This window comes from Neovison vison, chromosome 7 (genome assembly GCF_020171115.1).
Source record: "Neovison vison isolate M4711 chromosome 7, ASM_NN_V1, whole genome shotgun sequence".
NCBI classification, from domain to species: Eukaryota; Metazoa; Chordata; class Mammalia; order Carnivora; family Mustelidae; genus Neogale; species Neogale vison.
The window spans coordinates 160,116,616-160,143,235 of NC_058097.1; the positions used below are offsets into that span (position 1 = coordinate 160,116,616).

General features: G+C 49.2%; 1 protein-coding gene across 18 annotated transcripts in view; it reads left to right on the plus strand.

Moving 5' to 3' along the window:
• Positions 1–26,620, plus strand: part of MICAL2 (microtubule associated monooxygenase, calponin and LIM domain containing 2) — a 213,252-nt gene that overhangs the window by 29,150 nt on the left and 157,482 nt on the right. For 16 of the 18 annotated variants that reach the window (XR_006385669.1, XR_006385670.1, XR_006385671.1 and 13 more), the window contains exon 3: positions 18,713–19,053. Coding sequence is in view for 14 of the 18 variants with exons in the window: in XM_044258838.1 (XP_044114773.1) it covers positions 18,790–19,053 (264 nt within the window). In the remaining 4 variants the exon portion in view is untranslated. Of the gene's footprint in view, positions 1–1,461; positions 1,611–17,301; positions 17,324–18,712; positions 19,054–26,620 lie in introns of those variants that run through there. The other 2 variants (XM_044258839.1, XM_044258840.1) reach the window with 2 other exon arrangements.

A 26,620-nucleotide genomic window follows, 5' to 3' on the forward strand; every position in this document is an offset into this window, starting at 1 on the left:
TCTGGTATTGATTGTCAACAACAGTAGTTGCGTGGCCTTGGGCCCCTCACCGAACTCCTCTGATTTCTCATTGAGGAAATAGGGGAGGTATAGAGGGCTAGGTAGCATTTCAAGGAGCTTCCTAAAATTCTGTGACTTTTCAGTGCTTTCTGCCTGTCCTGGTGATCTGCACTGCCTTCTCCAGGTCACCTCCTCCTCATGTAGCTGGAGCTTGGTTCTGTAGGCACTTTTCTCCTGGCCCATGTAGCCTCACCACCTCTTTCTCCCCTACCCAACCCTGGGACATGCCAGAGGAGAGAGAAGAACTGCCTGTTGTAGCTCTAGTCTCTTGCCAAGCAGCATGGGGACTGTCTAACGTTTTGCTAGAGAGTTGGGAACCTAGGGGGTGTGGGTGGGATTGGAGGGGAGTGAGGAAAAGCTTTGAGAGAGAAAAAGCCAACCCAGATGACCAGAGGTTGTTGGCATAACCAAGCTCTCAGTGCTACAAATTTTCTGGAGTTGAGTTGTTGCGTTGTTTGACCAGAGAGAGTGGGTGTGTTCTGAGGAATATGGCCCCAAGTCTCTCCTCTTCTTGCCCAGCCAGGCTCTGTACTCAGGAGTGACCAGACACTCTGGAGCAATAAAAGTCATAGTGTTGGTAGAAGTCTGCTTGGTGGGAGCTACGAGAGATGAGAGGTCTCACACAAATAACACAGAAAGAGGAAGGGCTGAGAAAGGTGGGTCTGCCTCTAAGATCAATGATCCTAAGGTATCAAGACTGGGAAGAATCTATAGATGATCCAATCCAGTTCTTTGATTTTATGGGTAAAGAAACCAGAGACCTGACTTAACAAGACCCTTGGAGCAGGGTAGGGGTAGAACTCAGGTGAAGCTAGGTCTCCCGATTCCCCACCGAGGGAGCCCAAAACACCCCCTGAGGTGGCTTCTCCCCCAGCGCCATGTTGCATCCTCATGTGGGTCCAGCTACCATACTTCCCACGTTTCCCTTTGACCCTGAGCATGACTGCCTCACATGTTAGCAGGGCCCCACTGCTGCCACTTCATTGTTTATTGGGACCTAATAAAACCCGGGTGCAGCCACATGGAGAAGAGGAGGCTTCTTCTCATGTACAGGCCTTTGGGCTTGTGCTTAGTGACTTACCATGGCTGGGTTGGAGTTCCTCTGTCTTATGGTTTGTCTTGGGGTGAAAGGTTAACCAAAGACAGGAAACGAAGGCTCTGATCTCCTAGCCTCAATAAGGGTGGCCTCTTGTGGGTCTGTCATTCAGATAAAAATCACCTCTGTTGCTAAGCAGGCCTCGTTCTGAGATTCCCAAGCTCAGAGTGTGGATTGAATACAGCCTGCACTGTCTCTTACTCCAAGAGAGACCACTTTGGGTGGGAGGTGGCCACATTATCCCGGTGTTAATGGCACATGACAGGAGCCATTAACTTTTTTTTTTTTTTTTTTTTTTTAAATAGGACTCCATTTGGCTTCACTTTTCCTACTGAGCTCTAGGAAATGAGCAGGCACTAGGTGACACCTGTGACCTTGTCAGTCCCTCACAGCAGCCCGCGGAGAGGTGTCATTATTTGTGATTTTGTAGAGAAGAAAGTTGAGGCAGATACTGGTGAGTTAACTCACTGGGGCCAGGGCTCAGAAGTGGGTGTCTGACTCCATTGTCTCTTCTCATTCCACACTTTACATGGCCTCTCTCTCAACACCAAGAATGGTGGGCTGGGGCTAAGTGGGCCAGGCACTGATTGGGGCATCAAACATTTACTAGGCGACTTCTGAGTGCTAGGTCCTGGGCTAGGTTGTGGAGACGCAGGGGTGAGTAAGCCCTCATCCCTTTATTCCCGGGAGCTTGCGTCTTGGGCTGGCAGCCAGGTGGATGCGTACAAAGTGACAGCTACTGTTCTAGGCATTGTCGTAAACACATCAAATGCTCTGGAAGCCCTGAAAAGAGAGCCTCACTTAGGAAACACCGCACCAAGTCGGTGCTGGAGGAGTTGGGTTCTGAAGGACGAATAGGAGATTGCTAGGCAGATAAAAAGGCAGAAGGTTTCCGAGCAAAAAGATGTGGTGGTATGAAAGCTCTGATTTGGTGCTTGTGAGTAAGGAAGAGTTAGCTGCCTGTTTTCTTCTCAGCTGAGGGTGGAAGCAGTGAGACATCAAGTTGAGAGAGAAGCTAGGGCAGGAGGAGGGGGTTTGGCACCAGACTTGCTAATTATGTGAGCGCTGTTGAAAGAAACATCCGTAGGGACCAGCAAAGATTCTCCCGATATGAATTCTCCAGGCATCTGAAGTACCTTTCCCTGCAGAAACGTGCATGGGGCATGTTTTCAGATGGTATGCGTCCATTTTCCGCATCTTATGTCTCATGCGCCTGCAGAGATGTCTGTGGGTGGGGCGAAGGCCTCCGGTGGGACCCACCACCCTGGCAGCTCATGTTCAGCGTGTCTCTGATTCCTCTTGCCAAATAAGCTGATAACAAACACCCTTGTGAGTTCATGGGCAGACTGTCTCTCCAGGGAGCGTTCTGCATTCCAGACAGGGCCACACAGTCATTGCGCAGGAGCTGGGCTGTGGGGTGAGAAGGCTACTTAAAAATAAAGACCAATGAAAAGATATAGCTGTTTTTAAGGGTGATATTTACAAGGCACAAAGATCCAGGAAGTAGATGACTTGCCATGAGAGAGAGCCAGAATCTTTAAAAATATCAGCTCTGTAGAGAGGGAAGAGTCATGGTGGAGAGAGAGAACTCTTTAGCAGTCCTGGACTCTCTCCTTATGGATGAATCCTTGCTGAGATCTGCCCCAGGAAATCCATTTGGGAAACAGAGCTTTGAACCTGACTTGTCCTTTGCTGGGAGGAGGTGAGGGAATTTGGAGTCAAAGGCTTCTCAGTCCCACCTCACAGTCTCCTTTGTAGCTCCTGGGTTTTGCTTTCTTTTTATGAAGAAAAAGGGAAGATTCGTTCAGATGGTTGCTGCTTAAAAAACAGTGAGTGCGTTTTTCAGAGCATAAGCCCAAACACCAAGAGAGGAGACCAGCATCTTCATTCAGCCAGCCCAGATTTTTTATTTTGGGATGGTGGGCCACCATCTCCCAAACCTCCACAGCCTCCAGAGAAAATTCACCACAGTGGTCCCACCTACAGTCCTCTCCCCTGCACTGCTGTCTGTTGGACTGTGGGTCAGTGAGGGACACTTTGACCACTGAATGGGAAGTGGCCAGGGTAGGCTCTGGTCCAGGAGTGCTTATCCCAGCATCTTTGAGCTCATAGGAACACGGTCTTTGCATGTCAGCAGGGGCATGGGGCATCCGCGTCCTCAGAGCGGATGTGCACCCACACAGGTGCACGTTGCCCTCCACGCCAGCCTCCTACCGATGGTATAGGACAACTCGGCAAGCCAGTAATGTCCTCAGAGGTCAGCTCAGCAGCTGAGTGTCTCTTAGGGTCTGGGTCTGCCCTGTCTTATCAGAGAGGCCTTTCTGTATTTACTGTCTGGAAACTTCATTGGTTTTATGCAGTTTCTGGGAAAAGAGTTCCCAGGAGACCTCAGTTTCTCTGCACAGTGAGGAAGTGGACAAAACTGTCTTTCTCTCTGTCTTTTGCTCAGACACATGAACTGCCTCCCAAGAACAGTGTATTTGACGTGGACAGAGAACCCCCTCAGTGGGTCCTGCTGAAAGGCAGGCACGGTTTCCAAGAGCTTTTTCATTCTGTTTCTGGCTTGTTCACTTCCCCGAGGTCCCATCTGAGAACTCTGCAGCAGTGTTCATTTGCCTGGCACATGGGGATCAGTGTCTGTGGGGAAGATAGGAACAAATAAATAGCCAGTGTGTAGATTCTATGATTTTCCAGCAGAAGAAAGAGGAAGTGAACAGGTCTCAGACTGAGTTGCCCTGAGTGCATGCACTCCAGGAAAATTCTCTCCAGTCCCTGGTGTAGAGGGATTTACAGATCTCCCATCCCTAAACTGGACCTAGTGGGAGGGCCAGATGATCTTTGAGCCACATCCAGAATGTTCCCCACTCAAGACATGCGTCTGGTTTTCAGGGCTTAAAACAAATAGACAAACAAACCACAATAACAACAACAGACCGCTAGCCACACTGGGCCCAGGGAAAGCAGAATCTGTCCGTTCTGCTGGCTACTCCCGCTTGCCCTGCCTGCTCCCACATAGCTGGCTATCTCACATGAGAACCTCCTGCTGGGTGCCCCTGTTTCATCACGCAGCTTCTCCGCAGCACAGGGGATCTCACATTTAAATCATAGAGCCTGGCTTCTGGAGCATGTTGACATGTGGGTAGGCTTTGAACAGCCCATGGGGCTTTCTGACTCAGGCAGGGCTGAGCTGCCCAGGCAGGGGCGCACACCTGCTCATAAAAGCTGAATGCAGTTCACAGGCCCTTGTATGGAAACAGGAGGCCGGACCAACTCCTAGGAGGGCCGGCCTCATGGAAGGAGTGGGCAAGCATCGCCCCTTCCCCTGCCCTGGGCACACTGCTGGCTGCCGAGGTCTGGGCAGCTATTAAGTTGCTCATAACGTTCGTGACAGTATAAACAACAAAGTGGTCTAATTACATATCAGGAAATTGATCCTGAGATTAAAGGTCTATCATTCAAATGAAAAATGTTGGAAGTCTTTTAAATGCTAACTCTGAAGGTGGTACGGTATCAACTGTTCTGTTCCTCCCAAAACAGATTTGTACTGGTAGACATTCATTTACTCGACAAACATGTACGAGCTGCTTCCCGGGAGTAGACCCCACACTGACACTGACATTACGAAGGTAAAAAGAAATAGACAACTCGTTGATGGCTGAATTAGTGATAAAGGGGCATGATATAAAAAGTCTAATTATTTGAGTCTTTAATATTGATTGAATGCCAATTGTGTCCTTAGAATGAGCTGAGTACTCTGGAAAATAGGGAAAAACACCAAAAAAACAAAAGACAGTGGTTTTTTTCCTTAAGTTTTTTTTATTAATCATCCAGACAAGATCAATGCACAAAAAAATGTATTGGGTGCAAGGCTAAATGAAGTACTAGATAGTAGGGCCCGTGCCTCATCCCTGTGTTGTGACTGTTTGTCTACCCCCCACCCCATCCTGCACACCACCCCGCCCCCAGATGGCAATTTCTCGGAAGCTAGGGGACAGAGCTTATTCACCTATGATGCAGGTTCTCAGTAAATGTAACGAGTGGAACCGGATGTGCTTAGTGACTCCCAGACCTGGCTTTGGGCCACAGCATTCCCCGGAGAGTTAAAAACATCTTCCCCCTCAGCTCCTTTTGGGAGTGGGCCCAGGAAGCTGTATTTTTGGACCCTTCCTGGTGAATCTGCGGTGCAGACGGGTTTTGTGGCCTCTGGCATGGACTCCAGGGGTGAAAAAAACACACAGGCAAGGAAGATCAGTAAGTGGCAGGGCAGCTTTGGTGCCTGGACACTCTAGCTCCTCCCGGTGCCACTCCTTGGAGCTTTGCTGCGGGCTACCGATCACGCCATCGGTCACTCCATCCTGGCTATGTGTCCACATGGAGGGCCTGGGGAGCCCATGAAGGGAGTGTGGACTTATACAGAAGGGTGCAGGGAGCCTCGAGGGCTTTGGGAATAGGGTAGAGAAGGGTGGTGGCAAGATGGGAAGTAGAGGTAGGTTGGAGGCCCCTGCAGTCGTTTTGGTGGCCAGGAGACAAACGGTAGTCACGATTTTGCCCATCAGCGGTGGCTGTCGGGCATCTATCACCGCCAGAGGCACAAGGGTCAGGCCGTGGGCTGTGCGGTGGAGAGCTCGCAGTGCAAGCAGGCGGGCAGCCCTGTGAGCGGATCAAGTGCAGCAGGACGTTGGAAACCATCATGGGAACCTCCACAGGGTATGGTGTGGTAAAGGGGTTGAGGGGAAGTCCAGGTAAGACTTCAAAGAACAGGGGCGCCTGGGTGGCTCAGTAGGTTAAGCCTCTGCCTTCGGCTCAGGTCATGATCTCAGGGTCCTGGGATCGAGCCCTGTGTCGGGCTCTCTGCTCGGTGGGGGGCCTGCTTCCTCCTCTCTCTCTGCCTGCCTCTCTGCCTGCTTGTGATCTCTCTCTCTCTGTCAAATAAATAAATAAAATCTTTGGGGAAAAAAAAAAAAGACTTCAAAGAACAACAGTGCGGTCTAGAAGACTGCCTAGCCAGCTATCGTTGTGTTTCATCCTCACGGAGCCCAGTGGGTCAGGACTATTATTATCCCCATTTTATGGATGGGGGAACTGAGGTTCAAAGAGGTTCAGTAACTTCAGTAACTCATCCAGGCTCATGCACCTAGACAGCGGTGGGTCTTGTTTGTCACAAGTCTGCCTGACTCCAGAGTTCCAACTGGGACCCCTGGTACCGTGTGAGCTTCCATGTTCAAGTGCTTGAATCCACTGGGCCTTCACCGAGGAAACAGACTCTGTGGGCATGCTAGACAGCACAGCGGGAGCTGAGGCACAGGCAGGGGGCCGTGGAAGAGTCCAGTTCGTCAGGAGTGGCAGTGGCTCAGTAAGTCAAGAGTACAAGGGAAGGGGAAGCCGTTGGGGGCTGGCAAGGGGGGGGAATCATGAAGGTGGTTTCTGTTTTGCTCCTCTAGGGCATTTGGACTTGTCGGGGAGCTGTTGAAGGATTTGAAAAAGGAACAGAACCTGACCAACCGTGTGTTTTTGGTGTAAAGGTGTCTTCATTGGCGGCTTGAGAAATTGGCTAGTGGGTTGGAGGGAGGTGATCCAGGAGGAGGAAGGGCTTTACGAGGAGATTTTGAGGGTTTAGGTGCGAGCAGAGAGGAAGGCGGGTGCTAGTGGATGGGGCTGCTGGGCAGGCAGGACTGCGTGATGGACCGCCTGGGAGGTGAGGGAGAGGGGCAGGGAAGGGCGGCCTCTATGTAGCCTGAGAGTCTCGATGTAGCTGGTGCTGTTCACGGAGTTTGAGGGTACAGGGGAGGGACAGGGGAGGTAAGCTGACCACACGGGAGGTCTCCGTACAGGAGTCACTGCAGCTGGTTTATGCCAGAGTGTGGCAGATCCCACGGAAGGACGTAGATCTTGATTGAACTATAGGAGTGACTAGGTCCTTGGCGGTGAGAGGAGGGTGAAGATCAGAACCTGGGGACACAGCAAAGTCTCAGGGACATTTAGAAAGAGATGAGTGTGGGAGGACTGAAAATGGGAGTGACAGTGGGTAAGATAGTGTCCCAGATGCGATAATGTGATTGGTGTGGCAGCCTTGGGCGTGAGGCTTGGACCAGGCTCTGTGCGTGAGTGGAAACCAGACTGTGGTGGACGGAAAGGGAGGCGGAAGTGAGGGAACAGACGTTGCCAGGCAACCTAGCCTAGTAAGGGAAGGAGGGAGAGTGCCAGTTCGTTTTCTCCGGTGGAAGCGATACAGACCTAAGTATGACTGAGTTGGTGCACATTTTCAAGATTGACTTTATGTGGGTAAATTCACATGACAACAACAACAAAACCCAGAACTTGTGTCAGGCAATGAAAAAAATTTTGGGGGGCTTGACAAATGTAGTCAACTTGGCACAACTCTTTAAAACCTCGGCCTTCAGAAGCAAACGCCGTGAGACATTGCTGGCCTGTGAGCTTTTCAGGGTCGGGTTTGGTCTGTAGTTGTCCCAGGCTCCTGGTTGAGGAGCTGTGTGCAGAGTGAGTGGGCACTGTCGAGAAATCCGTTTCGTGTTCGCTTTGCTATGATTTCTGTCTCCTCCCCAGCACTGGCGTCTGTCTCCAGACCAGTTACTGGGCTCCACCCAATTCCACCTGATTTTACCACGTCAGGGGATGCAGTGCCCTCCAGATACAAAGGTTCATCTGGGGAGAGGCCTTAAGGATGTGCTGGGCAAGGACTTGGCGGAAAATACGCTGTTAGCTCTCCCATCCCAGCATAAGTTAGATCAAAAGGAAGGAGCTATCTTTTCCATTTGTGTGAAAATGCACCAGTTTCTGTTTTGGTTTGGTTTTGGCTGCCTTCAGCTTGAGGTGGTGGGAGTCACCCCTCCACCCCCCGGCAGGTGCGGGAATAATGCTTAGCAGATGCGTGAGTGTGCCTCGTGAGGCACTGCATCTACATTTCACAGACACTTGCTTGTTTATGTTCAAGGGAGCGTTCAGTGGCCCAGGGACTCAGGAGCTTAGGGCTGTGGGAGGTGGGGGGGGTGCACTGAAACCAAGGAAATGACTTGCTTCTCTGTCCTCTTCTCCTGTCCTGATCCATTCTCACTTAGGGAAGGGCTGTGGATTTTCAGTACAGGGTATAGATGTGGGGTGGGTGGGTGGGGGTGGAGGCTTAAATGGAGAGGTGGGCAGGCTTGCTCTGAGCGTCAAGCAACTTGTCCAGGATATTGAGGTCCCGATGGAAAGTGAGCTATAAAACAGCAGAACTGGTTGTTTTGGAAGTTAACCCCCCACAATAATGGTGGTAGTGAGAGACCCCCTCTCATGTATTTACTCCCACGTGACCAACAGTGTAACTGGGAGGGAAAGCTTTCTGACACAATTCTGGCCCAATTCCCCATGTCTACCACACTGTGGTTTACCTCCTGCATTACTTAAGGGAGTGCTAACTGCCTAGCAGCAAAACCCTTGGGATTCTCGGTCACTTGTCCCGCCCTTGAAGTTCCTGTGTCACGTATGCAAAGTCCAAATGTTCCTGGTCACAGAGGGCTTTCCCGTAGCTTGGCACCCAGGGAATCCGGCTCCTCCCCTCTCATGGCTGGGCCGTCTTCCCCTTGTGGCTTCCAAAGCTGCTGTGCTCCAGCAGAAGCAAATGAGCACGGAGGCCCCCCACCCCCCCGGGAGGTTCTCACCAGAAGTTGGGTACATCACTTGTGGGCACAGCCCATTACCTAGAACTGGTCATGGGTGCTCACAGCTGCAGAGAAGGGCCCAGGAGGAAGGAGCAGTGTGTGAAGCGATCAGCTAGCCTGTCTCTGCCGTATCCGCCAAAGCCGGAAAGTTAGCTAGCTTCTTGCTGAGTTTCTGCCGGCAGATTAGCCACTCATGGTGCATCAAGATCTCATTATCCAGATCGTAGCATTTTGGAATTTGATGGAAGAAGAGCAGTGCCTAGCCTGGACCAGAGACCACGTCTCTGCTGTGGTGTGCAGGGCACCACGTCTATACCTTTCGGATCCATCCACTCTGAGTGGGAATGCTATGGGTGTAGTGGGTAAGGATGTGGGGTCTGAATTCTGGCTATGGGGCTTCACGTTACAGCTTCACCACTTCTGGCCATGTGACCTCGGGCCATTGGCTGACTTTCCTAATTCTTGGAAAAATGGGAATAACAATAGTGTCTAACAATGTCTAACAATAAGTTTGTTATAATGATTAACTTCTTTAATACATATGAAGCTTTTAGCACATTGCCCAAGACTTCATAGATGCTCATTTAGGGTCAACAATTCCTGTGTTCTCAAGGATTGAATACTCATTCATTCATTTAGCACATACCATATGCAGAGGGTCTTGTGCTAGGAATAGGGAGTAGGGAAGTAAAAAATTCACAGAGGAACCTGCTATAATTGAAGCAAGTACAGGATGCTGTGGGAGGGATCTGACCCAATTGGGGTTAGGGAGCTAGAGTGTCTGGAGGAGAAGGGCCTGGAAAGAAGTCTAGGAGTTAGTAGGGTTAGGATTTGCTCCCTGCCCTGCTTAAGAACACCAAGTATGCTGTGCTATACATCAGACTTAATGCTTTTTTGAAATGGGGAAGCTTTTCTATCTTACAACAGGGTTCTTCAAAAGGATCCTTGCCCAGGGTCCCTGAAATTGATGTTAGCCAATGAAAAATATGCCCAGCCCTGACTTTGAGGGACAGGAGGCTTATCTAATGGCATGGCCATTGCCTCCCCTCATTCGAGCGTGATGGCATGCCCAACAGATCTGAGCTGATCTAGACCTGTTGTCAGGGAGCTTTTAGGGAGTCTGTACGCTGCAGGGAAGAATGTTCCCTGCTTTCACAGAGCTGCGGTCTGCTGGTACTGCTGCCTGGGATGGTCAGAATGCAGGGGCATTTTCCCCCAGCAGTGTGTGGTGGGCTCGGGGAGCCAAGACTGGGGAGCTGGGTGTTGAAAGAACTTTCACAGGTGTTGAATGTGTGGGTGGGGGCTAGTGGTGGTGGTTGCCTGGGGAGGGCAGAACAAGAGATAAAATTACAGCTTGTCAGGACTGAGCTTCCATAGTCTTTTTGGAGTCAAAGAAGATTTGGAAGGAAGAATGAGAAAAGCCTAGATGACTTTACAAAAAAAAAAAGGTTATAAATTATTTCACTGAGCAAGATTCTTTCATTAGCCTAATGATTTATTTTGCTTATTGTGTTTTAATTCAAATGTATTTTAGAAAATTAACTTCAGTATTAATTGGGCCACAAATTCTGTACTCTGGCCTTGGACAGCTTACTATGAGGTGGTGATGATGGTTTTTCTAATGCTTTATTTTTGTGGGAAAATCTACATAGCATAAAACTTAACATTTTAGCCATTGTTAAAATATTTCACTGAGCTGCTCAGTGGCATTAAGTATGCTCGTGATGTTGTCCAGCCTTTACCACCGTCCACATGCAGAACTTTTTCATCTTCTCAGGTTCAAAGTCGCTATCCCTCAAACACTAACTTCCCACTCCTCTCTTCCTCCAGCCCCTGGCATCCACCTTCCATCTTCTGTCTCTACATTTTCTTATCCTCAGCACCCCCATTAAGTTCTGAGATAGGAGGGCCTCCTGGAAATCGAAATTGAGAGGTCACAGTGTTCCTGGGCACCCAGCGTGTGACCAGGACGATCTGGGGCACACTCAGAATAGACTAATTTTCTGTTGGTAAGATGAACCCAATGTGTGTGTGTTGAGATACCTGTATAATTTTGTGACCTCCTGGCCGATAGCCAGGTATGCAGATTTCTTCCTTGTGGGTTCCTGGGCAAGGCATCCTGCAGGCCCAGCAGGAGATGGGGGCAAAGGTGTGGCTTCAAAGAGGAAAAAGGCCTGAGGTCCAGAGAACAGAGCCTGGAGGGATGGGGTGTTGTGGAGAATTCCTCCTTGGGGCCTCACTTACCAGCTGGAATGCAAGCCCCATTCATCAGGTCAGCATGGTGCTTGGGCTCTCTCTTTTCTGGAGAAAAAGGATGCTGCTGGTGAGGTGGAGGCCTTCGGGGAGGGGTGCTTGCTGAACTGAGGAAGGTAAGACTCCTGAAACCTGGCTCCTTCTGTCCCTTGGGCTAGTCAGGGACCAAAGACTCCTGGGCTTGGGATGTGTGTACAGGAGGGCCTTGAACAAGTTGTACACACCCCTGGTAGAACATTTGGGATATGCAGGAAGTATGAAGCTAAAAATAAAAATGATCTGAAAGACCATCTCTCTCTCTCTCTCTCTCTCAGACACATACACAGAAACACACACACACAGACACACAGACACACACACACACTGCTCACATTTGGTTTGTTTTTCCTCTTTAGATATTGCGTTATGGAGTCAGAATCCTATTGAGCATTTAAGATTGTGTTCTGCTCTCCTCATTCTGCATTAGGGCACAAACATTTCCCCATGGATTAAATGTCTTTTTAAATATGATTTTTAAGGGACCACCTAATACTTTATTATTTGGTGGCACTGTGATTTACAAGACTGTGCCCTGTTGTTGACATGCATAGACAGTCAGAGCCTGAAAGATCTTCAGAGACCCCGGGACTGGACCCATTTGCTGTGCCCAGTGGCTCCGCCAAAGGCAGGCCATACCAGTTCCGTCTACATGGTACTCGGTTGGTGACTAAGTGTGGATTTTGAAGTGAGCTGGAACTGGGCCCCCATCACAGCATCCCTAGGTCCTGCCTGTGGGATACTGAGGAGGTTACTCTGTAGTCTGCCTTTTCTTCTGCCAAACAAAGAGGGGTAAATGAGATCACAGACTTGAGCGTCTGGGACAGGACCTGGCACACCGCCCCGCTGAGCTGCACTGCCTTTGGTGTCCTCGCGAGGTGGTGCAAGGGGCGGACCCAGACTCCTCATGGCCAGACTGGAGCGCTGCCCGCCTCAGAGGCTTCACTCCTCCTGGAAGGTTCTTGAACAGCAGCTTAGTGGTCCAAGAGGAGGTGTGGAGAGCTGGCTAGAAATCCTTATTGAGGGACCCCTGGGTGGCTCAGTTGTTAAGCATCTGCCTTCGGCTCAGGGCATGACCTCAGGGTCCTGGGATAGAGCCCTACATGAGGCTCTCTGGTCAGTGGGGAGCCTACTTTTCCCTCTCCAGCCCCCCTGTGCTTGTGTTCCCTCTCTTGCTATCTTTCTCTGTCATAAATAAATAAATCTTTAAAAAAAAATCCTTATTAAAAAATGTTTAAAATAGGGACGTGTGTACTCACATGCATATATACACACATGGTTTTATACATGCACATACAAACATGTATATACATTCACACACAATGCACATGCATAAACACACACATATGCATACACATGCACACATATATGTACACACGTGTATACGCACATGTATATACAGACACACAACAGGAAGCACATATGGCTAACTTATACTTACATTATAGAGAAGCAAGGTGGGAAAACTGTGGGATGACTCCTTGCCCCTTCCCCCACCAAAGCCCTTGTTGCAGAGCAGAAACAGAGGAAAGCAGACCACCGCACCCCACAGACTTGTTGTGAGGGCTCCTTAGGATAATGCTGGTGGAAGACTCTGGCCTGCCGTGGGTCTCTGGTCCTGTGGGCCTCTTCCTGGCACCGTGACTGGTCAGCATACAGGAATCTGTGGCTCACTGTAGCAGGGAGGGATCTGCTGCTGGGATTCCAGGGAGAAGGGGATGGAGGTGAGGAAATGGGGCTGTGGGAGGTCTCTTTAAGCCAGACTAATGGAGTCAACTCTCTGTTGAAAGAGTAAGGGGAGAGCTGGGGCTGAAAGGGCAGGACCCCCAGTGGCCTGGGCTATCAGTGGGGGAACCCCATAGAAGGCAGGACCTGAGCTCCCTGCATGGGGCAGTGTAGACTGAGAGAAGTATCTAGTCCCTTGTGGCAGGCTGGGAACTTGTTTGGGCTCTCCCAGTGTGTCTCCTGGATGCATTTTTCTGGGCCTTTCCTAGTAGAGCTCCAGATGGCGTGTATTAGAAAAGGGCATGTGTGGGTTCAGCCTGTGCGGAAGGAAGGGCTTTGACTTCCTGTGGGTGATCTCTGGGGTTAAAATCAGGAACAGAAAGAAGCTTGTGGACAGACAGGATTGATCTCCCTGGGGAGTGACTAAGGCAAATTAATCTCCTTTCAGAGGAGGCAAGGGGTGGATGAAGCAGGCGACCCCAGGAGGCAGTGTGCTCTCCATGTGGGGAGGTGGGCAAGGGAAGTCTGGGGACCTCTGGCTGGAAGGAGATGACAGGGACAAGGGGGCCCTTGAAGTCCCTTCCCAACTCTTGGAGATGCCCTCTTGGTTCACATTGGTTGCTGTATGCCCTTGTAGTTGGAAAGTCAGGCCTCCTCTGGCCAGAGTGAGAAGATGAGGCCTGCAGGCATCACCTGTGGTCCTGGGCTCTGTGGAGATGCAGTGTATGTGGGAGGCATTTCCATGGCTGTCTCTTGCCTCCCTCACACAGGTGTTGGGTTCCAGTGGCTGTGACTGAGGGTCTTTTGTGCGTGCAGCTCAGAGTGGGCCTTCTAGTTCTCTTGACCACCCTGGGAGTGCTTGGAGGGGTGAGCAGCCTTGTTTCATTGCGTAGGAAACTGACCCTGCCTGGGGGCTCATTGGCGGGATACCTGGGAGACGTTATGTTTGAATGGGGGGCTTGGTAATGTCCGTGGCAAGGCGGTCTGGTTTTGATTGTCTAGTTCTTATTGGATCTACTTCTTTAATGGAAGTACAAGTTGTCATGATGTATTGGTTTCCAGTGTACATGGTACTGTGACCTTACAAGGTTATTACAGTATTACCGAATCTGTTCCCTGTGCTGTCCTTTTCATCCTTGTGACTTACTTCATAACTGGAAGTCTGTACCTCCTCGTCCCCTTCTTCTGTTTGGCCCACACCCCTCCCCTGACCCTATGGGATTCATCTTTAGATTGTTTACCTTGAGGCATACCTTGCCTTTGAACTTTGAGGGTGTTGTTGAGGGCTGAGCTTTTCTCTTGGCCAGACTGCTGCTTTGGGAGAAGGTTCTGCCTGGTGTCCCTCTGGCCCTCAAGTTTTTATAGAACTCTGGTTTATCGACCACCTCGTTACCCTGTTTGATGCCATTTGGCAGGTGAAGAGGTCCAGGGAAGATGGGGAGGGTTCCTAAATGTGAGCACAGTGGAAGCTCTTTGGCTAGGATGTTCCTTCTCTCATTTGAGAGAAGTGCTTAGGGGTTCTGTATCAATCTTGAACTTGTCTCTCAGATGCCCTGGACCAAGCCCATTCCTCATGTTTGGAGGCCCTGAGGTTTTTAATTTGTAGCAGCCTGGGGCAGGGAATGGGGGTTGCTTCGTGACTCATAAAGTCACACAGGCAGAACCACAAATAAGGGACTCCAGTTGGCAAAAACCAAATTGCTTCAAGGCTATTCTTGGAAACTAAAGCATCACGTCTTGTTTCTTCCCAGAAAATGCAGAAACCTTTCATATTTCTGGGTGGTTTTATTTATATTTCGTATCAAACTCTAAAAAGCAACAGCTGGGTGGTGGTTGACAAGGAAAATTTTAACAAGAAGAGCCACTACCCAGGATCCTCTGCTTTAAGTAATCCTTGAGTTTCTTTTGGGGAAGGAGAAAGGGGATCCACTACAAGACTTCCACTCTAGTCTCCAGAAGAAGGGGCTTGGAGCGCAGATTCAGACTCCCAGAGCCCTTCCAAGTCAGCCTTTCTAGCTCACTAACAGAACTACCTCATACCAAGGATGTTTTCTGTTCGTTCTTGAAACCTCCTTCTTCCTCACTGTACATTTGAGGGAACTGAAATCTCAGAAATTAAGTGAGTTGTCCAAGGGTACACAACTAGGAAGTGGATTTGAACCCACATCTTCTGAGTTGAAAGCCTGTGGCTTCTACTTTTAAAGTCCAGATAATTCCTTGACCTGGGCAGCTGGTCCCTTCCTTGTGCTTTGATGGCGTTTGGGTCGTTGGAGGAATAGTAATGACTGCTGGTTATCAGGTAGCTGCCAGGTGCTAAATATGTCACATTTGTGAGGGAGTTTATTCCTTCCAGCCCTATGAAGCGAGCGTGATCATCTTGTTTTGCCGATGAGGAAACAGGCTGAGATGTGTTAGATAACTTGCCTCCCTGGTGCGTGAGACCAGATTCACACCCCCGTCTGGCAGACTCTAAACACTGAGGCTCTTCCGGAGGAAACCTACCCCACATGGGTGTCATAGTCGTTTTTAAGGTCTTTAACGTTAACTGGATTCAAGCTGATTTTACCGTTGAAACCAGACCTTTTGGACGGGGAGGCAGGTCTGAGCCTGGTACGAGGGTCTGGGATACAGTCCAAGGCAGCCTGTCTGCTGTCCTGTCATCTCTCTCTACCACAACCCCCCCCGCCCCCCCATCTCCCTCTAGATAAGAGCCAGCTCCTGGACCCCCCACGCCCAGCCAGCCCCCTCCACAGCACCTTTGGCTCTCCACTGGAGTAAGATTAAGTCCTTCATTTTCCTTTTTGGGGAGGAGGAGTGGCTGCTGGAGTTGGAAGGAGACAGGTTCTTCCAGTTCGTAAATGATTCTCTGGGTTTGGCTTGATACCTCTAAACAGTTCACCATTTTAGACAAGGAGGGGTTGACAACTTGAAGAGTTGATTTACAGAAGTATTTCTCAAACCAGTGCATTCCCCAGGCACAAGTCTGCCCCACGTGAGGGATGCAGCACCCATTTCCACCTCTGCCAGGAGCCTCCTGGGGCTGGGGTAGGCCATCACATACCTCTCTTGCCCTTCCCAGCAACCCCACAGGGTGGAGATTATCGCGTCCTTTACAAAAGAAGAAACTGAGGTTCAGAGCGTCTGGACTCGTGTGAGGCCATGAGGGCAACCAGGGGCCAAACTGAGCTTTGGACTTGGGCTCCAATGATCCAGAAACCTGTGGCTTTCTCTGCACCACCAGCCTGTCCCCAGAAAGGACCGCAGGATAGCCACAGAATTCAAGTAGTTGTGGATCACCGATCATCCTTTGTTCGGTGCTGGGCACACGGTGGTTCCAAAGATAGAGACCGAGGATGGTCCTTCGCTCTGAAAAGTGAATGAGTCTTGCTCTCCGTTTATGCTCTCTGGGTGGCAAGTCTTGTACGTGCGGGAGAGCCGAAACAATAGGAGGCAGTGGTAATGTGAGCAATGCTCTAGTGAGCATTGCAGACATTTAAGGAGCCCAGAGAGCCTCTGGGAAGGAATCCACGTCTCATCAGCACCTAGCAAAGCACAGGCCCAGCTCTCCTCATGTGTTTACTTTGCTGAGTTGCAGGGAACAGAACTGCCAGGTCAGTGCCCCTGGAGGACAGAGGCCTGGCTAAGAGTGGAACTTGGCTGGAGCAGAGAATGTGCCTTCAGCCGAGCTCAGTGCCAGGCACACTGGAGGCTCATGGAGCAGAGGAGAGGAGGGGAGGGGTCCCACACTGTGACTGGTGCCCCCTCGGCCAGCAGCATCTGGGTGTCTGCCGGCTGCTCCTGCAGGTGATACATCGGGGCTGCTGTCTATTGTCCCTGTGTGTGTGTGTGTGTGTGTGTGTGTGCTGCTCTCTCCCAGGGCTCTCTAAGGAATCTCCCGGCAGCTCTGTTCACAGCCGCCTCCCTCTCCTATGCATCCCCGCCACCTCTGCCCAGAGATTCCTCTTGGCCCGCTGCTCTGTCTCCTGAACCCCGCAGCCCACAGGAGAAGCCAGGTCCCCTCCACAATCTGCCCTGGAAGCGCCCATCACCCCTTGTGGTGAGTTTCGAACCTCCAGATGCCTTGAACTTGCTGTCATTCTGCAGCTGTCCTGGCTCTTTACAGACTTGCACCAGTGTGGCATTTCTTTTGCCCAAGAACTTCTATTCCCCGGTCTCCTATTGAAAGTCACCTTCTTCCTAAAATTGTAGTATTTGAGTATCCCCCCCTCCCCCACCCTGTGGTTCCTCTGGATACCTCTAGGCTCTGTTAGACCCCTCCTTATCTGGCTTCCTGCACCATGTTCATCTTTTTAACGTGCTTGCCTATTGTCTTATAATCAACTCTCTATACACCTGTCTTCCTCACAAGGCCCTGTCTCTGCATCCCCAGGACCTACAGTGATGCATGGCTCTTGCTAGGCTCCAATGATTGTTGCCGAATGAAGGAGTGAAGGATGGAGGAAGAAAATAAACACCATTGTCTGCTTTTAATAGTGTAAGGCCAGCCCACAATCCAAATGCACCCACAATAGTGTTTCTGTCTGGAGAGTGGGAAGCTGCCCAGCCCAAGGGCCTTGCCTCTGTGTTTGCTGACCTCCTCCTGCCAGGCCTCTGTCTGAGGGAGCTTGGTATGCTGTATCATCTTGTTTACAGACCCTCTCGAGCCGTCCTGACAGCTGGGCGGCCCTAGTTCCTCCAGGCGGGTCTTTTTGCACTAGCTTTGGATTCTGGAAAAATAGCTATTGCTTTGGAAAATCGACCCTAACTTATTTTTGTTCCTTTGAAACTTGAATGACTTTCCTAAGAAATGCCTGAGGTTAGAGTGGTGCAGAGAGACAGGCCGATGGCCAAAACCCAGGCAAGCTATTTTCGTGTTGTGAATGAATACCCATCGCGTTTTTCCTTCCATCGGCCTGAGCACTTGTTCCAAATAGCTCACGGCTTGGGCTTACAAAGCACAGACTCCTTTGGTACATGGGATGGAGACCCACGTGTGTCTGTGTCTGTCTATCTGACTGAGATGGATGCTGTGCTTGCAGCAGACACTAGGAATAGAGAGAAGTTTTGAGAAGTTGCCATTTGTCGTCTGTATAGGGGAAAGACCTGTCCTCTGGTAACTAATGGAGAAAGACTTCCAAGTTTGGTGTTTAAGGATAGGTGGGAAGGCCACGAAATCTAGGGAGGCACATGCTTTGAATGTTTTGCTTTGTGTGCTATTACGTGGCTAGATACACTAATATCAGTCAACTCATTTACAGAACCATGAATTAAAGGTTTTCAGTGGTGCTCACAAAATCTAGTGTGCTTCTCTGCTTTGTCCCTTGCCCTTTACTAGTTCCTATTTCTTTTTTTTTTTTTTAAAGATTTTATTTATTTATTTGACAGAGAGAGATCACAAGTAGGTAGAGAGGCAGGCAGAGACAGAGAGAGGAGGAAGCAGGCTCCCTGCCGAGCAGAGAGCCCGATGCGGGGCTCAATCCCAGGACCCTGAGATCATGATCTGAGCTGAAGGCAGAGGCTTAACCCACTGAGCCACCCAGGCGCCCCTACTAGTTCCTATTTCTTGAACTATCTGGCTCATAGTGAGGTTGACTGGGTAATGCTGACATCAACCCAGGCATAGTTTTGAGCAATTTGTAGTTCTTTACAGCCCGCGAGAGGAGTAGGGTATTGGAGGGGGAGAAAGACTGCTAGCAAGACAGCATTGCCAGGTCAGAAGGGATGACTATATATCTTCTGTAGATGGTTTATGTTTAGCATTAAGTATTTATGTTTAGTATGCTTAATATCCCAAAGGAATTTTAGTTTTCTCTCCCAGCGCCCATCCCCCCCACTCTGCCTGTGTTGCCATGGTGTTCACCTCTCCTTCCACCTACCTTTGCAGGTGTGACGTATCTCCAGATACTTGATGGTGTTTTCCTCTGACATCTCCATACCACTGTACCACACAGCTCCTGAAATATGGGGGAAAACGAAGATGAGAAGCAGAGCCAGGCCGGGCAGGTTTTCGAGAACTTTGTCCAGGCTTCCACGTGCAAAGGCACCCTCCAGGCCTTCAACATCCTCACACGACACCTGGACCTAGACCCTCTGGACCACAGGAACTTTTATTCCAAGCTCAAGTCCAAGGTGACCACCTGGAAGGCCAAAGCCCTATGGTACAAACTGGACAAGCGTGGATCTCACAAGGAGTACAAGCGAGGGAGGTCCTGTATGAATACCAAGGTAAGGGAATACCCTGGGATTTCTTGCCCGCATGGGGCGTGCGGGTTGGCTTGGGAAGTGAGGCAGTTCTTGCCATTCTACCGTTCTTAGGTTCTTAATAGGTGTGGGGGTGTGTGAGCATTTTGCTTGGTTAAAGGTTTCCTTTGTCTGTACGAGCACAGCGTGTCCTGTGTGGGACCTTCTGCCCTACTCTGGTGGCCTTAGCTACTCTCCCCGTGTTCTCTCCATGGCAGAGAGAAGAAAGGCATGCTCGTCTTTATCCTTCTACGGTTACTGCTACTACCTCTAGTAGCTAGTTGCTCTAGTGCACGCCGGGCACTTTGTAAGCATGGTCTCAGTGAACGCCACCATGGTCCTTTGGGCCATTTGAGAGCTCTGGAAACTGAGAAGTCAGTTATCTTGCCCAAGATCACACACCAAGGAGGCAGTCTTGGTCTGTCTGATTCTTGAGCTTATGCCCTAAATTCTGTTCTCCTGGGAGCCACTGTTATAGAAAGATCCCTTGACTTTTATTGGCTAAGAAATAGGTCTTTGTTCCTTACTGCCTTGTCCTCCCTCTCTCTTCCCCTTCCCCCCCCACCCTCTTCCCCAGGATACATTTCTGTGCTTGGGTCACGCTTGCAGTAAACCCCCCACTGGCTGATTACTCCCCCCCCCACCAACTGTTTGACCATAGGCTACTTCAATGAACATGGCCTAAGTAAGCAGCACATGGCATCTCTTCTCTCTCTGCGATGCCCATTGCCTAATGGGCAGCCGGAAGTCCAGATTTTCCTGCAGGCCCCTGGGGGCTGTTAGCCCTGGGCCGTGGTCCAGACTGTATGTTTAGGTTAAAAGTGAGCTTGCTGTATTTAGACTTCACAGGAGGTAGCTCAGCCAGAGCCTTTGGAATTTTAGTTGGTGCCAATCCCAGAGAAGGGGATTGAACTCTCCATGGCGATCATGACTGTTGTGTTTTTGTTTTGGTGATGAGGAGCTGTTAAGTGTACCGTGGGATACCGTGGGATACAGCCGCTTTCCCTTGCCCCTGGGGGACAGCTGCCAAAGCTCCTCCAAGCCCCGGGGCACGCTGACTTTATGGGGCATAGAAGAGCATTCCACCAGGCCAGAACTTGAACCTGGAGCTCCAGCCATCCAGGCAGTGCCTGCCCATAACCTGCCAAGGGGGTTAGCCCTTCAGAGCGGAGACGGAAGTATTAAAGAGAAAGGAGAGAAAGGAGTGCGACCCGCACCTAACTGCTCTAACTTCCTGGCGGCTGGATCACTGGGAAGCTCTTCAGACTTGGAGAGGGGGTGTGCTGTTTGTTTTCAAAGCGCCACCCTCTTCAGTAACAGCATGTGGCGGCTTTCTTTTGAAAAGGTCACATGGAAGTCAGGTGGCCAGGCTGTGAGATGTTTTCTCAGGAAGGTTTTCAGAGACCTTATTCTATGAGGAAGTGCCATGGCCTCATGCACCCACAGTATCTGGCTTTTGAGAGGGCGCTCTCTCGGTGATTCGGCGATCTGAAGACAGATCTGCCAAGGGAGTGAGCCCACATGGGGGTTGGATGGAGGCTTGACCACCAGGAAGATGTGCTTTTTTTTCAAATATCACCCACTGGTCGGTTGTCTCGCTTGTCTGGCCACCCTTATTTTACAAGCTTTGATGGGTGGAGATAGAAGAGTCCTTGTGGACTCTTGTAGTGGGCACATCACCACTGGTGCCTGAGATACAAAGGGAAGGCACTAACATCTGTGGTTAGTGATGCAGAATTGAGAGTGCATCTTGCTCAGGAATTTTATGCCTCATGGGAGGAGGAGCAAAGACCTTTCACATGTGTGGTAGCTCATCTCCTAAAAACTACATAGATCCCGGAGCATGGAACACATTTGAAAATGTGCTCTAAGTATGGCTTGGACTGTGTAAGGTCACTTGAGATGCACACTTCAGAAACCCAGCTCAAAGCTAAACAAAAAAGGGAATCATTAACTTGTATAAACAGGAAGGTCTCGACAGCCTTTCCCAGCCTGTCTCCTTCCATCTATGTCTTGGACATTTCGCTCTATGTTGGCTCCCTTCTTCCCTCCTGTGAACAGTTACTCTCCATGTTGGTGGCCTCTAGTTCATATCTTTATGACTCTGTGACCCAAAGTCTAGACTCACTCTCCTCCTGCTCAATATTGAATTAAAATCTCAAGGAAGGATTCTGATTGGCCAGTCTCTGGACCAGTTATTGTGCCCAAACCAGGAGAACTGACTAGTGCCTTTGGCAGCCTTTTCAAGCATCGCATGATTGACATGAGGGAGGAGCAGGTTCCCAAGATCGCAGAGATGTGAGATGGAGAAATAACAGGTGTCCTCTGTAGGGACTGTTTATGTGCACTCTGGTTATCATATAGTCTCTGTCCATATTGGATTCATGTGGATAGTTAATAGCTGGCTTGGGGAGCCTAGAGCTTGTAGTCCTTGCTCTGAGTCAAACAAAACACAGAACGTGGCTCCTCCCTCTCTTCTAACATGAACAGACACTGTCTCACTCACACACCTCGTTTAGGTATCCTTGGGTGTAGTAGGTGACGCTGAGCTTTAGCCAAACAAGAAATGTTGGGCTTTAGCATGCACGTGGATGAGCATGAATGCTAAGACCTATAGCATGGTGGCGGGGGGGGGGGGGGGAGGATCTGGTCTCAGGCCCATAGCCAAGCCCCTGGCTAGCCAGAGTTAGAGTAGAAGTAAATGGAATTCAGCCAGAACCCTCATCTTTCCATTGTTGTGGACATCTCAGCACCACCTGAAGTGGAGCTGGGCTTTAGCATTTCACAATCTTTTATCAGTAGCTTTCCATGTGCTGAGCGCTGTGCTGCTGTTGTCACGCCAGCAGTGAGTGTGAGTGTGTGTGTATGTATATATGTGTGTGTGCAGGTATATTGGCAGTGGTGGTTGGGAGAGATTGACCAGCATCTGTTGGGAGAAGAAAGCCTCTGGCGGGTGCCAGGGAATAGAGGGAAAGACCTGCAGTGTCACTAGAGCAGTGGCTTAGGTATTAGCTGCATAATCTAACTTGGGACCATGGTTCATTATCGATTAGTTATGCGGGTTTTGTCAGGCACTTAGTAATTCTTTCCTTGGGTGTGACCTGTTTTGCCAAGGATAGAGTGAACCAAGGATCAAGCCAAATTAACTCTTTAAGGACTAATATTGGCTCTGTGTCAGGGTAGTACACTGATCAAATGTCCCATCTAATTGTGTAATGTTCCTGGGGCAAAACAGCCCAGAAGAAAAACCAAACAAAACAATATAACGTTTGATATGGGAATTGCCATCATCACAAAATCATGAAACCTTACATTTATTTTATATGTACCTAATGTCAGGAGGAAGTTGGGAGGTTGTTGTGTATCATCTTTCCATTTGACAGGTGACATAGAGGGACCCAGGGACCTGAAGCTGTTGATCTGAAGCTAACAGGTGGCTTTGTCAGGATTTGAACTCTATCGATGGGTTTGCTCCAATATTCTTTTGTTCGTTCATTCAACAGGCATTTCTAGTGCTCTGGGCCTTATTAGGCACCTGACATGAGAAGTGGCTCTGAGCCACTTCTCGGGAGACAGAAACATTATTTCTGTATTTATTAACTTATTTAGCCATTCATGAAGTGAATAATTATTGAGCAGCTTCTGTGTGCCAGGCACTTGCCTAGGTACCAGTCAGCCACAAACTAACTCTGTGGCCTTGGGCAGGCTACCTAAATCGCTGACCCTCAGTATCTCTGTAAAATGGAGATGGTAATGGTCTCTCTCTCACAGAGTTGCTGTGAGCACTAACTAAGGCAATCTTTGTCACGTATTTAGAACACTGCCTAGTACATCATAAGCGATCAGCAAATGCTGAGCCATTGTTTTAATTAATATCCCAAGTGTATGAGATAATTGCGTCCTCTGTTCTGCAGAAGTAGAGAAAAGCAATGACTGAGTCTGAATGGAGCAGTCTGGGAATCCTTCCTGGAAGAGAAGGTATGATTTGGAGCTTGGCATATAAGAAGTTTGCCTTGCTGAGCAGAGGGCACACAAGGTGGACAACTATATTCCAGGAAGAGTGTGTTGCTGTGTAAGAGGAATGAAGGTGTGGGTGGGAAGAGAGGAGTGGGGAGAGGGTGAAGATCCAGGGAGAGCAGAATAGAGGGATGCAGGAGGAGACCCGGAAAAAACAGACTCCTGGGGCCAGGCTGTGTAGAGAGGGTCTCGTAGTCAAACAGAGGACCTGGGGGCCCATTCAGGATGATCAGATTCCCAATCGAGGGTTCTTTCTACCACCCTCCATGGGGTTGCTCCATGTGATTGCAGTGATTGCAGATAACCCAATGAAGACCAGAAGGCATTTGTATATCATAAAAACATGCGTGCAGGAAATGACTCATGGACTCTTGTCACCAGCAGGAATGGGGCCCGCCTCTAACATGAAGACTGTTGGGTTATCTTGGGAGGAGGAAATGTCTGTATTTTTTGAACATCCAGCAGGGTCACCGCTTACCTTTTGTTCCTCACCGTGACCCTTGCCCATCATGACCTCTGCCTCTTCAGGGACTCCCCAGTGGGGTTGAGGGGGGCCTAGCATGACGCCAATGGTTCTGGAGTCCTAAACCCAGCACAGCAGGAGGTAGGGAGGGAGGGAGGAAGGGGCAAGCTGGCAGGCAAGGCTGCTGTCTCCTGGTCCAGATAAGCCTATCTGACATTCCCGACCTCTGAAATCACCCACGACTGCCCTCAGAGCTGGGCTCCCCCGAGCTGCCTGGGGCACATCAAGTACCACTCTGCCTAATATGGCCAGCAGCAGCTGAGCCGACAGAGCAAGAGGGTAGTCTTGGGGGGTCTGCGTTCCTGTGGGGGAACTCTGGCTTTGTCCGCTTACCTGCAATGGCCTCCCAGTGCCACTGTTTTGGACAGGCTTTCCAGCCTAGGTTACGACAGGTTTGTGTTCATTCCTACACTTGTCACCACTGTCCCACATGGAGTTGGTGAGCTCAGCTTGTGAGTGTGTGCACTGGGCATTAGATGCAAGCTCGAGTGAATCCAGGCCCCCACATATTACCCTGAGATGAGCAGCTCTCTTTTTTGGCTGTCTTCATAAAAAGTGGTTAATTCAGGCTCCCTGGGGTTCACTTCATAAATACAGTTATAAATAAAAACTTCTTTGTCTTTTTGAGGAAAAAAACAAAACAAAACAAAACTAGTTTCCTTTAAAAAAAAAAATGTATGCTTACGATAAAAAAAAAAAAAAATCCAAGCAGGATGAGAACATATACTGTGCTAAGTGTATCATCTCCCCAGGTCCCAGCCTTAGAGGCAATCCTGGGATGTTCCCTATCTGTTTTTCCTAAAAGTCTCTACACGTGTGTGTGTGTACCTGGATGTGTGCAACCCCTGCGATTTGTTTTATTGGAAAATGGTTTGTTTACATATTATGCACCTTGCTTTTTTCACTCAGATCTATCTTAGAGATTGCTTTATGTAAGTATGTGGGACTCCAACCCTTTTATTATTCTCATGGCTTCCCATCTCACAATTTGTTCAACTGCTTAGCTCATTCCGAGTCTCTTGCCATTTTAACTACTGCTGCAGCACGTTTTCTCACCCACATTCCGTATACACATGAAAGCCTGTCTGTGGGATGGATAGTCATGAAGATTCTGATCCAAAGGGAGTGTGCATCACATTGAAAACATTATGGGCTTTGTGGCGTTCTCCCTGGAGGTTCTTCCAGAGGACACTCCCCACCGACAGTGCAGGAGAGGACCTAGAAGAGTCCTTCTCTGGAAGGGAGCTACCACAGCAGAATTTTGCCTACTGGGATCTCCTTGGCCTTGCTGAGTGGGCGCTGGGATGGACACCCCCTGCATCCTGGACTCTGGACTGGGTGGTCTTGAGCAGGGCCACTGAGTGAAAAGCAGTCCAGTAACAATAAGCAGGGATGGCTGCCACCTCTGTAACAATCACAGCCACAACACCAACAACTTCATTACTGCTATTAACACCCAACATCTGCATAGCACTTTATGTTGAAAAATAGTTGCACATACATGGTTTTCTTCAGAGGTTTGCTTTATCAGTGACGATGAATGTTCTTTAAAAGGGGAACAAATACAAGTTTATACTTTCCTCTTCAAACATCATCAGATAATGGGAGCTTTTACAGCCCTAGCCCATGGAGGATGTATACTGCTTGTGCTGAACAGGGGCCCCTTCCTGGCCTAGCTAGCTTGTTCTCTGTGTGATTCAGTTCAAGCAAGCATCACTTCCTCCAGTGAGCCGCCCCTGAGCTCTTCTCCACTCCCTCTTCTCTTATTCCATTCTCAGGCTGGGTTTGGTGCCCTCTAGGAACGCCAGGCTCTAGTTCTATGAGATCTTGCTGATTGGTAGCCCTCCTTGATTGTTTTTTGTGTCTTTGTCACTGTGGGCTCTGTGGCGACAGTGACATGCCTGGCTCATCTCCAGGTCTTAAGCACCCAGCTTATTTTTAAACCACATATCAGTAGGAAGATAGTGGCTAGAGGTTCACTGGCTGTATTCACTGATTCTCTAGGCCAGAGCTGTCTAGTAGAAATATAATGCAAGCCACGTGTGTAATTTAAAATTTTCTCATAACAACATTTAAAAAGTACCAAAAATGGTGAAATTGATTGTAGTAATATATTTTATTTAATATATCCACACTATTATTTCACCCTGTAGTCAATATTAAAAAATATTTATATATTTCATATTCATTTTTTTATTAAGTCCTAAAATCCTGTATGTATTTTACAGCTCAATTCCATTCAGATTAGCCACATTTCAAATGCTCAGTAGCCACATGTGACTGGTAGCTGTTAAATTGTACAGTGCAGCCCTAGGCATTTCATCTTACTTGCCATCTTGTAGTAGCAAGATGGCTGCTGTAGCTCCAGCCATCACATCTGCTTCTAAGACGGGAAGAAGGGAGAAGGTACTCCTCTAGCTACAAACATTGCCTTATCATATAGGCAGAAGTGTTCCCAGAAACCCCATTAAAACCCCATGGGGGTAGAGTTGTTGTCTATACTGGGCTGATTCCCCAGGACTTAGATTAATGTCTGACAAATGGTAGGTATTTGTCATAGGTTAGATCTTCCAAAGCAGATGCCTGGAAGGTATTTGGAGCATAAGGTGTTCCTTAGCAATTAACACCTGTGAAAGGAGTGGGAGAGGAAGCAAGATTGGACAAAAGAAGACTGTGCCCAAGAAAACCAAATGCCTGCAGGTTCAAGCAATTGGTCCTTTCTTACTTTGCCTTTCAGCAAATGAGTTTTGCAGAAGACAAAAGGTGGGAGGCCATAGTTCTCTACATAACAAGTTTCACAGGTAGGGATACAAGGAGTATACTATATTAACGTAGTTATAGGAGCATACAGTAAGTTGTAAATGTAACAGTATAGATATACATTCTTCCATGCATTCTTTTATATTACATAAAAGCTGTTCACCTTAAACTTCACTGCAGCTTCTTGGGAAGAAAACCCAAATATGTTCTAACTTCAGAGCCTGCTCAGAGCCTCCTGATGTATGTACCATG